The 14,767-nt window shown below is 48.8% G+C and overlaps 1 protein-coding gene across 1 annotated transcript in view; it reads left to right on the top strand.

The window, feature by feature from the left end:
- The window catches only part of GRHL3 (grainyhead like transcription factor 3), a 46,396-nt gene that overhangs the window by 7,498 nt on the left and 24,131 nt on the right, over window positions 1-14,767 (top strand). The window contains exons 4-7 of the mRNA XM_038758354.1: window positions 1,900-1,973; window positions 3,742-3,895; window positions 6,880-6,991; window positions 8,895-8,989. Coding sequence (XP_038614282.1) covers window positions 1,900-1,973; window positions 3,742-3,895; window positions 6,880-6,991; window positions 8,895-8,989 — 435 coding nt within the window. The remainder of the gene's footprint in view (window positions 1-1,899; window positions 1,974-3,741; window positions 3,896-6,879; window positions 6,992-8,894; window positions 8,990-14,767) is intronic.

The raw sequence follows: 14,767 nt of genomic DNA on the forward strand, positions 1-14,767 counted from the left end.
AAGTGAAGTGACTTACCCAAAGTCACACAGCTGACAAGTGGCAGAGCCAGGATTAGAACCCACCACCTCTGACTCCCGAGCCCATGCTCTTTCCACTAAGCCATATTGCTACTACTCCTACTACTAATAATAATGATGGTATTTGTTAAGCGCTTACTTTGGGCCAAGCACCGTTCGAAGCACTGGGGGAGATACAAGGTTATCAGGTTGTCCCGGGTGGGGCTCACGGTCTTAATCCCCATTTTACAGATGAGGTCACTGAGGCACAGAGAAGTGAAGTGACTTGCCCAAAGTCACATGGCTGACAAGTGGCAGAGCCAGGATTAGAACTCACAACCTCTGACTCCCAAGCCCGTGCTCTTTCCACTAAGCCATATTACTACTACTCCTACTACTAATAATAACGATATTTGTTAAGCATTTGCTATGGGCCGCTGTCCTAAGAACTGGGGTAGATAAAAGATCATCGGTTGGACGCAGTCCCTGTCCCACATGGGGCTCTCCATGTTCATCCCCATTTTACAGATGAGGGAACTGAGGCACAGAGAACTGAGGTGACTTGCTTATTGGGCACTTACTGTGTGCAGAGCACGGTACTAAGTGCTTGGGGGAATATAAAGCAACAGTAAGCAGACACATTCCCTGCCCACAGTGAGCTTACAGTCTAGAGGAGCCAGTGTTGAAGGAGGGGGGATTGTGTTCCTCAGCGATCCCATCTCTCCCAGATACTCCATGACCCTGTTCCAGCCCTCCTCACCGTTCCCATCAGCCGTGACTAGGATGGAGTGGGATAGATAATAATAATAATAATAATAATGGCATTTATTAAGCGCGTACTACATGCAAAGCACTATTCTAAGCACTGGGGAGGTTACAAGGAGATTAGGTTGTCTCACCAGGGGCTCACAATCTTAATCCCCATTTTCCAGATGAGGGAACTGAGGCCCAGAGAAGTGAAGCGACTTGCCCAAAGTCACACAGCTGACAATTGGCAGAGCTGGGAATCGAACCCATGACCCCTGACTCCAAAGCCCGGGCTCTTTCCACTGAGCCACGCTGCTTCTCCATCATCAGAGAAGCAGTGGGTTCCAGCCATGGCCTGGGAATCAGAGGACCTGAGTTCTCATCCCGGTTCCACCACCTCTCTGTGCCTCAGTTTCCTCATCTGTAAAATGAGGATAAACCATCCATCCTTCCACCCCCGTAGACTGTGAGCCCCGTGTGGGACCGGAACCGTATCTATCTCAGTGCTTAGCGTGGTCTAGAGGAAAGAGCACGGGCCCAGGAATCAGAGGGCGTGGGCTCTAATCCCGGCTCCACCATGTGTCTGCTGTGTGACCTTGGGCAAGTCACTAAATTTCTCCGGGCCTCAGTTACTTCATCTGCAAAATGGGGATTAAGACTTTGAGCCCCACGTGGGACAGGGACAGTGTCCTCCCCGACAAATTTATATCTACCCCAGTGCTTAGAACAGCGCTTGCCACATAGTGAAGAAGCAGCGTAGCTCAGTGTAAAGAGCCCAGGCTTGGGAGTCCGAGGTCCTGGGTTCGAATCCTGGCTCTGCCACTTGTCAGCTGTATGACCTTAGGCAAGTTACTTAACTTCTCTGGGCCTCAGTTCCCTCATCTGGAAAATGGGGATTAAGACTGTGAGCGCCACGTGGAACAACCTTGATCACCTTGTATCCCCCCAGTGCTTAGAACAGTGCTTGGCATATAGTAAGCGCTTAACAAATACCACCATTATTATTATTATTAGTGAGCACTTAACAACTGCCACAATGATTAGTACAGTGCTTAACAAGTACCAAAATTATTATTAATTATTAGGGCAGGGGTTATGTCCCCTAACTATCCTAAGATTGCAATCCCTCCACTCTCTCCTTATGCTCCCTTTCAGACGCTCCTCTTTCCAGACATCCTGAAAGCCTCCAGTGAGACCCCTTGCCCGGAGGATTACCCCAGCACAAAGAGGTAACGGAGACGATCAGTCCATCAGTTGCACTTATTGAGGGCCTACTGAGGACTGAGCACTATCGTGCGGAGCACTGTGCTGCATGCTGGGGAGCAGGAAGTAATTGAGGACACAGCTCCCGCCCTCCGGGAGCCGACAGCGTAATGGAAGAGGGAGGGTAACTGAAATGGGCCACTCTACCAGAGTGAGAGTGTGAAAGCAAAGAGAAGCAGTGTGGCTCAGTGGAAAGAGCCCGGGCGTTGGAGTCAGGGGTCATGGGTTCGAATCCCGGCTCTGCCAATTGTCAGCTGGGTGACTTTGGGCAAGTCACTTCACTTCCCTGTACCTCAGTTACCTCGTCTGTAGACTGTGAGCCCACTGTTGGGTAGGGACTGTCTCTATATGTTGCCAGTTTGTACTTCCCAAGCGCTTAGTACAGTGCTCTGCACATAGTAAGCGCTCAATAAATACGATTGATGATGATGATGATGATGGGGATGAAGACTGTGAGCCCCCTGTGGGACAACCTGATCACCTTGTAACCTCCCCAGCGCTTAGAACGGTGCTTTGCACGTAGTAAGTGCTTAATAAATACCATTATTATTATTAAAGCAAATGTCACAGAAAGGGGTGTTTTGGTGGTCTTACGTGGCCAGTTACGTGGTCTCTAGGGGTTGGGGGCGGGGGGGGGTTGTGGCAGGCCCTGTGATCCTTCCTGGCTCGAACTTGGGGCTGGAAACTGGTAGCCCGGGGCTGGAGGCTAGAGCTGAGGTTAGAGGGCTAAGAGCCAGGGTTCATTCATTCAATTGTATTTGATGATGGCATTTACCAAGCACTTACTATGTGCAAAGCACTGTCCTAAGCGCTGGGGAGGTTACAAGGTGATCAGGTTGTCCCACGGGGGGCTCACAGTCTTCATCCCCATTTTCCAGATGAGGGAACTGAGCCCCAGAGAAGTGAAGTGACTTGCCCAAAGTCACACAGCTCACAATTGGCAGAGCCGGGATTCAAACCTGTGACCTCTGACTCCATAGCCCGGGCTCTTTCCGCTGAGCCACGCTGCTTCTCAGTTGTAATTGAGTGCTTACTGTGTTCAGAGCAATCAATCAATCAATCAATAGTATTTATTGAGCACTTACTGTGTGCAGAGCACTGTACTAAGCACTTGGGAAGTACAAGTCAGCAGCATAAGTGAACAGAGCACTGAACGAAGCGTTTGGGAGAGTCCAATATAACAATAAACAGACGCACTCCCTGCCCAACAGTCTAGACGGGGGGAGGCAAACATCATCATCATCATCAATCGTATTTATTGAGCGCTTACTATGTGCAGAGCACTGGACTAAGTGCTTGGGAAGTACAAATTGGCAACATATAGAGACAGTCCCTACCCAACAGTGGACTCACAGTCTAAAAGGGGGAGACAGAGAACAAAACCAAACATACTAACAAAATAAAATAAATAGTATAGATATGTACAAGTAAATAAATAAATAGAGTAATAAATATGTACAAACATATATACATATATACAGGTGCTGTGGGGAAGGGAAGGAGGTAAGATGGGGGGATGGAGAGGGGGACGAGGGGGAGAGGAAGGAAGGGGCTCAGTCTGGGAAGGCCTCCTGGAGGAGGTGAGCTCTCAGCAGGGCCTTGAAGGGTGAGCAGGGCCTTGAAGGGAGCATCATGGTACATCAATGGTACATGGTCTGGGGAGCATCTGTGGGGGACGCCTCCACCCAAGGACCCCTAACTCTCCCCCTCACCACCTCCCTCTCCTTCCCACAGTGCCTTTGAATACACCCTGGGCTCCCCGAAAGCCATCCACATCAAGTCGGGGGACTCGCCCATGGCCTACCTCAACAAAGGCCAGTTCTACCCGGTCACCCTGCGGACACCGGGGGCCGGACGGGGCCTCCATTTATCATCAAACAAAGTGAAGGTAACGGCTCCCCCGAGGGAGGTGGGGGGCTGGGGGTGGCGTCTGCCAGAGATCCGGGGACGGTGGCAATCCCGGGGCCCCCATAACGGGCATGGGGCCCCTGGCAACCCAGAGTGGGCCTTCCCAGACTGAGCCCCCTTTTTCCTCTCCTCCTCAATCAATCAATCAATAAATAAATCAATCGTATTTATTGAGCACTTACTGTGTGCAGAGCACTGAACTAAGTGCTTGGGAAGTACAAGTTGGCAACATATAGAGACAGCCCCAACCCAACAGTGGGCTCACAGTCGGGGCCCCCGTAACGGGCATGGGGCCCCTGGAGTCCCAGAGTGGGCCTTCCCAGCCTGAGCCCCCTTTTTCCTCTCCTCCTCAATCAATCAATCAATCGTATTTATTGAGCGCTTACTGTGTGCAGAGCACTGTACTAAGCGCTTGGGAAGTCCAAGTTGGCAACATATAGAGACAGTCCCTACCCAACAGTGGGCTCACAGTCTAAAAGGGGGAGACAGAGAACAAAACCAAACATATTAAGAAAATAAAATAAATAGAATAGATAGGTACAAGTAAAATAAATAAATAAATGAATAGAGTAATAAATATGTACAAACATATATACATATATACAGGTGCTGTGGGGAAGGGAAGGAGGTTAGATGGGGGGATGGAGAGGGGGACGAGGGAGAGAGGAAGGAAGAGGCTCAGTCTGGGAAGGCCTCCTTCCCATCAGTCTAGGAAGGTCTCCCCATCTCCCCCACCGCCCTACCTCCTTCCCCTTCCCACAGCACCTGTATATATGTTCGTACAGATTTATTAATAATAATAATAATGTTGGTATTTGTTAAGCGCTTACTATGTGCAAAGCACTGTTCTAAGCGCTGGGGTAGATACAAGGTAATCAGGTTGTCCCACGAGGGGCTCACAGTCTTCATCCCCATTTTACAGATTTATTAATAATAATGATAATGATGTTGGCATTTGTTAAGCACTTACTATGTGCAAAGCACTGTTCTAAGCGCTGGGGTAGATACAAGGTAATCAGGTTGTCCCACGAGGGGCTCACAGTCTTCATCCCCATTTTACAGATTTATTAATAATAATAATAATAATGTTGGTATTTGTTAAGTGCTTACTATGTGCAAGGCACTGTTCTAAGCACTGGGGTAGATACAAGGTAATCAGGTTGTCCCACGAGGGGCTCACAGTCTTCATCCCCATTTTACAGATTTATTAATAATAATGATGTTGGTATTTGTTAAGCACTTACTATGTGCAAAGCACTTTTCTAAGTGCTGGGGTAGATACAAGGTAATCAGGTTGCCCCATGAGGGGCTCACAGTCTTCATCCCCATTTTACAGATGAGGGAACTGAGGCCCAGGGAAGTGAAGTGGCTTGCCAAAAGTCACACGGCTGACAAGTGGCGGAGCCGGAATTTGAACCCATAACCTCTGACTCCAAAGCCCATGCTCTTACCACTTTCCACTTATTACTCTATTTATTTTACTTGTCCATATTTACTATTCTATTTATTTTGTTAATGATGTGCATTTAGCCTCAATTCTATTTGTTCTGACGACTTGACACCTGTCCACATGTTTTTTGTTGTTGTCTGTCTCCCCGTCCTAGACTGTGAGCCCATTGTTGGGTAGGGACGGTCTCTATATGTTGCCAACTTGGACTTCGCAAGCGCTTAGTACAGTGCTCTGCACACAGTAAGCACTCAATAAATATGATTGAATGAATTCACCCCAGCACTTAGTACAATGCCTCACACATAGTGAGAACTTAAATACCATGATTATTATTATTAGAACAGGCCTAGGTGTCAGAAGGTCATGGGTTCTAATCCTGGCCCCGCCACTTATCTGCTGTGTGATCTGGGGCAAGTCACTTCACTTCTCTGGGCCCCAGTTCCCCCATCTGAAAAGTGGTGATGAAGACTGGGAGCCCCACGCGGGACATGGGACTGGGTCCAACCTGATTATCTTGTCTCTACCCCAGCGCTTAGAACAGTGCCTAGCACATAGTAAGCACTTAACAAATAGAGAAGCAGCATGGCCCAGTGGAAAGAGCCCGGGCTTTGGAGTCAGAGGTCACGGGTTCAAATCCCTGCTCCACCTCTTCATCATCATCATCAATCGTATTTATTGAGCGCTTTACTGTGTGCAGAGCACTGTACTAAGCGCTTGGGAAGTACAAATTGGCAACATACAGAGACAGTCCCTACCCAATAGTGGGCTCACAGTCTAAAAGGGGGAGACAGAGAACAAACCCAAACATACTAACAAAATCAAATAAATAGAATAGATATGTACAGGTAAAATAAAGAAATAAATAAATAGAGTAATAAATATGTACAAACATATATACATATATACAGGTGCTGTGGGGAAGGGAAGGAGGTAAGATGAGGGGGATGGAGAGGGGGACGAGGGGGAGAGGAAGGAAGGGGCTCAGTCTGGGAAGGCCTCCTGGAGGAGGTGAGCTCTCAGCAGGGCCTTGAAGGGCAGAAGAGAGCTAGCTTGGCGGGCTGTGTGACTTTGGGCAAGTCACTTCACTTCTCTGGGCCTCCATTACCTCAACTGTAAAATGGGGATGAAGACTGTGAGCCCTGTGTGGGACAATCTGATCACCTTGTATCCTCCCCAGCGCTTAGAACAGTGCGTTGCACATAGTAAGGGCTTAACAAATACCAAAATTATTACTATTAAATTCCATTTTTAAAAAAAGCAATTAAATGGGGACTCTGCAGAGTGCGTGCCCAGGCCTGGGCTGATGGTGAGGGAAGCCAGCTGAAGCCGGACTCTCGCCGGGTGAATGCTGGAAGCTGGGAGGGGGGCAGAGGATGCTCGAAGCTGAGAATCGGGACCCACTAGGTTTCATCCCTCTCACCCCTGGGGGTGGAAATGAATGGCTGGGGGTGGGCGGGAAGCCTAGGTGGTGGAACCCATTAACCACAACGGGGCCACTGTGGGGGTCCTTCCAGAGTGTGGTCATGATCGTCTTCGACAACGAAAAGATTCCAGTGGAGCAGCTACGGTTCTGGAAACACTGGCACTCCCGCCAGCCCACCGCCAAGCAGAGGGTCATCGACGTGGGTGAGTAGCCTCTAACCCCGCTCCTCCTCTTGCTTCTACCCCTCTCCCCCTTTCTTGGGAAGAGCATCTACCCCTCTCAGCTTCTCCCCATCCCTGCTCCATCTCCCCTCCTCCTCCTTCTCCTCATCAATCGTCTTTATTGAGCGCTTACTGTGTGCAGAGCACTGTACTAAGCGCTTGGGAAGTCCAAGTTGGCAACATATAGAGACAGTCCCTACCCAACATCATCATCATCATCAATCGTCTTTATTGAGCGCTTACTGTGTGCAGAGCACTGTACTAAGTGCTTGGGAAGTCCAAGTTGGCAACATATACAGTCCCTACCCAACAGTGGGCTCACAGTCTAGAAGGGGGAGACAGAGAACAAAACCAAACATACTAACAAAATAAAATAAATAGAATAGATATGTACAAGTAAAATAAATAAATAGAGTAATAAATATGTACAAACATATATACATATATACAGGTGCAGTGGGGAAGGGAAGGAGGTAAGATGGGGGGATGGAGAGGGGGACGAGGGGGAGAGGAAGGAAGGGGCTCAGTCTGGGAAGGCCTCCTGGAGGAGGTGAGCTCTCAGTAGGGCCACCCATCCCATCCCAACCAGCACGGATGGGCCTGGGAACCTGGGTTCTAATCCTGGCTCTGCCGCTTGTCTGCCGTGTGACCCTGGACAAGTCACTGCACTTCTCTGTGTCTCCGTTCCCTCATCTGTAAAATGGGAATTAAGACCGTGAGCTCTGTGTGGGACAGGGACTGTATCCCATCCTTGCATCTACTCCAGTGCTTAGTACAGTGCCTGGCATATAATAAGTGCTTATGAAATACGACAATTATTATTATTATCTGTTGATTATAACGGGTCTCGGTCACTAGTGGATGGTTTTGGGCTAAATTCATTCATTCATTCATTCATTCAATCGTATTTATTGAGTGCTTACTGTGTGCAGAGCACTGTACTAAGCGCTTGGGAAGTACTAAATGAGATATGGTAAACAGAGCCCTGACAGCTTATTTTACCAATCTCCCCTGATTTGCTTGCCTGATACAAGGGTTTGAGGAAGTCTTCCCCAGATGCGATGGGGTATTAGAAGGGCAGATCGGTCTGGCAACTTTGTCTATTGCTTAAAATGCCTCAAAGGGTGTGCTCCCTGGAGCCTTGGGCGAGTCCCTGAGACAGCGTGCCTCAGTGGAAAGAGCCCGGGCTTTGGAGTCAGTCATGGGTTCAAATCCCGGCTCTGCCACTTGTCAGCTGGGTGACTTCGGGCAGGTCACTTAACTTCTCTGGGCCTCAGTTACCCCATCTGTAAAATGGGGATTAAGAATGTGAGCCCCAGGTGGGACAATCTGATCACCTTGAACCTCCCCAGCGCTTAGAACAGTGCTTTGCACATAGTAAGCACTTGATAAATGCCATTATTATTATTATTATTATTATTATTATTATTATTATTATTATTATTATTTCCCACCATGGCTCATGACTCACCTAATGAGCAGGCCTGAGCTGTGCCTCAGTTTCCCCATCTTGAACCCCGGGATATCGGAGAGATCTTTGGCCCGATAGGCAGGACCGTGGGGCGGTGGGGGGAGACTTTGTGATTGGTCCCGAGCTCCCGCGGCGGTAACCCATGATGACTGGATCCAGCAGAAGGTCATGGGTTCGAATCCCAGCTCTACCACTTGTCTGCTATGTGACCTTGGGCAAGTCCCTTCACTTCTGTGGGCCTCAGTTGCCTCATCTGTAAAATGGGGATGAAGACTGTGAGCGTTACATGGGACGTGGATTAGCTTGCATCTCTCTCAGCACTTAACAGAGGGCATAGGACAGAGTAAGCGCTTAACAGATAGCACAATTATTATTATTATTATTTCTAATAACCCTGGCTCCTGTTGGCTTCAGCGGACTGCAAAGAGAACTTCAATACGGTCCAGAACATCGAGGAAGTGGCCTACAACGCGTTGTCCTTCGTGTGGAACGTCCACGAGGAAGCCAAGGTTAGTTCCTCAGGGGCGAGGAGAAGAGGGACCCCCCAGGGATGGAGATGGAGGGGAAGAGAGGGACGGGGCCCGGTGGAAACAGCCCAGTCCAGTGCTCTGCACACAGTAAGCGCTCAATAAATACGATCGAATGAATGAAGGAGACTCCCAGGGCAAGAAATAACGCAGCCTAGTGGGTACAGCATGGGCCCGAAAGTCAGAAGGACCTAAATTCCAATCCCAGCTCCTCCACTTATCTGCCATCTGACCTTGGGTAAGTCATTTCACTTCTCTGGTCCTCAGTTAACTCACCTGTAACATGGGGATTAAGATTGTGAGCCCCATGTGAGACACGGACTGCGTCTAACCTAATCGGCTTTTATCTCTCCCAGCGCTTAGTACAGTGCCTGGCACATATTAAGCACTTAACAAAATAAAAACAATTCTGGCCTCTGCCACTTATCTGCTGCCTGACGTTGAGCAAGTCACTTCTCTTCTCTGGCCTCACTTCCCTCATCTGTAAAATGGGGATGAAGACTGTGATCCTCACGTGGGACATGGACTATGTCTAACCTGAGTAACTTGTATCTACCCCAGCGCTTAGTACAGTGCCTGGCACATAGTAAGCGCTTAACAAATACCATTAAAAAAACACACACACACAAAAATGCCTAGTTCTAATCTCAGTGCCGCCACTTGCCTGCTATGGCCTTGGGCAAGTCATTTTGCTTTTGTGGGTCTCAGTTTCTTCATCTGTTAAATGGAGATTCACAACCTGTTCTCCCTACCTTCTTAAACTACGAGTCCCATGTACCTCCCTGAAGCTGATGGGAAAATTTTAAGCACTCAACAAGTACCCCAGTTATTATTGTATGGGACAGAGGGGAACCCCAAAACCCTGCCCACTAGGAGCTGACTGTTTAAAGCTGAGAGGGAACGGAGACCGCTCTCTTTTCTGAAGGTTTCTCAGGGGGGAAATCTTGCTTGGGTTAGGCAAAGACGCACACCCCTTTTTCCCATTGAAATCAGGAAGGCGTCCTGGAGGAGATGGTATTTCAAGCGGGCCGGGGAGGAGGACGCAACTGTGCTGAACAGCAGGCAGGGTTTCTGATCAAACGCACGGCTTTCCATGTCTGCAGCATTTTATGGGGAGGCCAGAGGGTTGGGGGGGCGGTGAGAAGGGTGTCCAAGCCGGCTTCTTCAGCCTGGAGGCCCCCCACAAGTCCCTGGTCCTTAATCAATCAATCGTATTTATTGAGCCCACCCGCCAAGCTAGCTCTCTTCCTCCCTTCAAGGCCCTACTGAGAGCTCACCTCCTCCAGGAGGCCTTCCCAGACTGAGCCCCTTCCTCCCTCTCCCCCTCATCCCCCTCTCCATCCCCCCATCTTACCTCCTTCCCTTCCCCACAGCACCTGTATATATGTAGATATGTTTGTACAGATTTATTACTCTATTTATTTATTTATTTATTTATTTTACTTGTCCATATCTATTCTATTTATTTGATTTTGTTAGTATGTTTGGTTTTGTTCTCTGTCTCCCCCTTTTAGACTGTGAGCCCACTGTTGGGTAGGGACTGTCTCTATATGTTGCCAATTTGTACTTCCCAAGCGCTTAGTACAGTGCTCTGCACACAGTAAGCGCTCAATAAATACGATTGATGATGATGATGATGATGATGATGATGATGGTCCTTAATCAATCAATCGTATTTATTGAGCACTTACTGTGTGCAGAGCACTGTACTAAGTGCTTGACTGTACTAAGCACTTGCTTAGGGGACCTAGCGCTTCCTTAAGGGACCATGTCACATCGGTGAGGGGGATTTTTCGGATTCCACGGCCCACTGGAATGGGCCGAAACCATTTCTCCAAGCGGAGCTTAAAGGAGTGGCAAAGTCTTGGGGCGTCTGAGCAGACTTTTATTCAAACAAATAAATGCCGGCGTAAAGCCCTGGGCTTCCCACCCTCCCTGGGCTTTGTTTCCCGGGCTGGGGCAGGCCTAGCCACCCCGGCCTGGCCCTGTGGGGCTTTTTAGCCTGGGTTTCGGCTGGGATTTTCTCACAGACTGCTGAAACCTTTTATGACCCAGAGATGTTAACAGGCCCCTCTAAGGCCCGGCGGGCAAGCAGGCAGTCAGTCAGTGGCACTAGCAGGTATGATCGGCATGTCTGACCCGGGGCGGGCGAGGCGGTCCTCCCTCCCCCAGATTCAGGTGAGCAGCCCCTGAGGGCCACCCTCAGAGGGTCCCAGAGAGGATGGGGAGGGGTGGAGGGATTGGGGCCCTGGGAACGCAGCAGCTCTATCATCATCATCATCATCAATCGTATTTATTGAGCGCTTACTATGTGCAGAGCACTGTACTAAGCACTTGGGAAGTACAAGTTGGCAACATATAGAGACAGTCCCTACCCAACAGTTGGGCTCACAGTCTAAAAGGGGGAGACAGAGAAAAAAAAAACCAAACATACTAACAAAATCAAATAAATAGAATAGATATGTACAAGTAAAATAAATAAATAGAGTAATAAATATGTACAAACATATATACATATATACAGGTGCTGTGGGGAAGGGAAGGAGGTAAGATGGGCGGATGAAGAGGGGGACGAGGGGGAGAGGAAGGAAGGGGCTCAGTCTGGGAAGGTCTCCTGGAGGAGGTGAGCTCTCAGCAGGGCCTTGAAGGGAGGAAGAGAGCTAGTTTGGCGGATGGGCAGAGGGAGGCCATTCCAGGCCAGGGGGATGACGTGGGCCGGGGGTCGACGGCAGGACAGGCGAGAACGAGGTACGGGGAGGAGATTAGCGGCGGAGGAGCGGAGGGTGCGGGCTGGGCTGGAGAAGGAGAGAAGGGAGGTGAGGTAGGAGGGGGCGAGGGGATGGATGGACAGCCTGGAAGCCCAGGGTGAGGAGTTTCTGCCTGATATCATACCCTCCCATAGCGCTCTGGGCATAGGAGTGGTCAAGAATCGATCAATTTAAGGAAACGGCCCTCCAGACCCAGGGCTCTGGGTGTGATTTTCAGTGGGATGACTGGTGAGTCTTGATAGCATCAAACTCCAGAGCTGGGACTTTGGAGGGCCAAAGGGCCTCTAGAGGTCAACCGGTCCAGCCCCCTGCCTCCAGGTGGTGAATGCCTAAACCCTCCATAGCAGATGGCTACCTGATGTTTTCTTAACAACCTTCACAACTCCACAGTCTCCTTAAGGAGTCTTCTCAAGGAGTCTTAAGGAAGGACTCTCAAGGAGTCTTCCTTAAGGAGACTTCTCAACAGTCAGAAACTTCTTCCTTCTGCTTAAATGAAGTTTTTTCTCCAGGAACGAGGCGGGGTGAGCTCCTCTTTTTGACTGAAAGGAAATATGGGGCATTCAGGAAACCTCCTGGGGGCAGCTGGGAACACCTCTGGGCGGTAATAGGATGAAACTGCTCAGTCAATAATAGACAATACCAATAAATATATTATCCAAATAAGTAAATCCAATGCCTCATCAGATATATTAATCAAATAAATGAAAATAAATCAATATACACGAAGGGCTATGAGAGAAGCAGCATGGCCTAGTGGCAAGAGGACAGGTTTGGGAATCGGAGGTTGTGGGTTCTAATCCCAGCTCCGCCACTTGTCTGCTGTGTGACCTTGACTTAAGAAGTCACTTAACTTCTCTGGGCCTCAGTTACCTCATTTGAAAAATGGGGATTGAGACTGCGAGCCCCAGGTGGGACAGGGACTGTGTCCGACCTGATTACCTTGTATCTGCCCCGGTGCTTAGAAAAGTGCTTGGCACATAGTAAGTGCTTAAGAAATACCATAATAATAATTATTATTATTATTATTGTGGGAAAAGCAGCATGGCTCAGTGGAAAAGAGCCCGGGCTTTGGAGTCAGAAGTCATGGGTTCAAACTCCGGCTCTGCCAATTGTCAGCTGTGTGACTTTGGGCAAGTCACTTAACTTCTCTGTGCCTCAGTTACCTCATCTGTAAAATGGGGATTAAGATTGTGAGCCCCACATGGGACAGCCTGATCACCTTGTAACCTCCCCAGTGCTTAGAACAGTGGTTTGCACATAGTAAGCGCTTAATAAATGTCGTTATTATTATTATTATCATTATTATAAGGACTGTGTCCGACCTGAGTAACTTGTATCTACACCAGAAGTTAGTACAGTGTCTGGCACATAGTAAGGACTTAACAAATACCTGGTTAAAGGCTTTTTGTTTGTTTTGTTTTTTATTTATTAAGTGCTTATTAGATGTCAAGCACTGTCCTAAGCACTGGGGTAGATACAATATAATCAGGTGGGACAGAGTCCCTGTCCTACATAGGGCTCCTAGGCTAAGTGTCAGAGAAGCGGCGTGGCTCAGTGGGAAGGGCACGGGCTTTGGAGTCAGAGGTCATGGGTTCGAATCCTGGCTCTGCCACATGTCTGCTGTATGACCTTGGGCAAGTCACTTCACTTCTCTGAGCCTCAGTGACCTCATCTGTAAAATGGGGATGAAGACTGTGAGCCCCACGTGAGACAACCTGATCACCTTGTATCCCCCCTGCGCTTAGAACAGTGCTTTGCACATAGTAAGCGCTCAATAAATATGATTGAATGTATGAATGAATAGGAGGGAGAACAGGATTTGAAGCCCCATTTTACAGTTGAGGAAACAGGCACAGAGAAGTGAAGTGACTCCCCCTAGGTCACACAGCAGACAAGTGATGGAGCCATGGAGGAGGGGTCCAGAGCCGCTCATCTGCCCGGAGACAGTTTCCTGTACGTGCCAGAGCCTGCCGGACTCGTGGGCCACGGGTCCGGGAAGCCTGGCCCACTGGGCGTGGGAAAGAGCCAGGCCTGAGCGTGCCACAAGCCCTGGAGGTCCCCTGCCCAGCGGAGGTGGGGAGGGGACGGAGAAAGAGGACAGGGGGCGGGACAAGGGGATTTGGTGTTCTTTCACCGTGACTAGCTTCTCCAAGCAACCCCTGCCCTTCATCTCCGGGCCCTGCCCTGTCCTCCCCTTTCCTCTCCTCCCTGAGGTGGAAGGAAACAGACCAAGCAGCTCCTCGCCCAGCCCAACTATGCCCCCAACTCTGTAGCGTGGCCTCCAGCGCTTAGAAAAAAAACCAGCGCTTTGAACAGTGCTTTGCACATAGTAAGCGCTTAAGAATTCATTCATTCATTCATTCAATCATATTTATTGAGCGCTTACTGTGTGCAGAGCACACTTGGGAAGTCCAAGTTGGCAACATCTAGAGACGGTCCCTACCCAACAGCGGGCTCACGGTCTAGAAGGGGGAGACAGACGACAAAACAAAACATATTAACAAAGTAAAATAAATAGAATCAATGTGTACAAATAAAATAAATAAATAAATAGAGTAATAAATACGTACAGACATATATACATATATACAGGTGCTGTGGGGAGGGGAAAGAGGTAAGGCAGGGGGGATGGGACTTTCCCAGGCTTTCCCATTATTGCCAGGGCTTTTGTCCCTTATGGAGGGCCACACAATGTATGAGAACGTGATTTCCCTGTAGGAATCATCATCAATCGTATTTATGGAATGAATGAATGCTGGCTGAGATTCATTCATTTATTCAATTGTATTTATTGAGCACTTACTGTGTGCCGAACACCGCAGTAAGCACTTGGGAGATAACACTATAACACTAAACAGTCCCATTCCCTGCCCACAGTGAGCTGTGATTAGCCAGTGTTTCATATTTTAAGTATTTACTGAAGACATAAAAAAGGATTTAAATTCAGAGAATAATAAATAAATGCCGTTATTGTTATTATAGCAGAAATCAG

Source organism: Tachyglossus aculeatus, chromosome 16, assembly GCF_015852505.1.
Source record: "Tachyglossus aculeatus isolate mTacAcu1 chromosome 16, mTacAcu1.pri, whole genome shotgun sequence".
Taxonomy (NCBI): domain Eukaryota; kingdom Metazoa; phylum Chordata; class Mammalia; order Monotremata; family Tachyglossidae; genus Tachyglossus; species Tachyglossus aculeatus.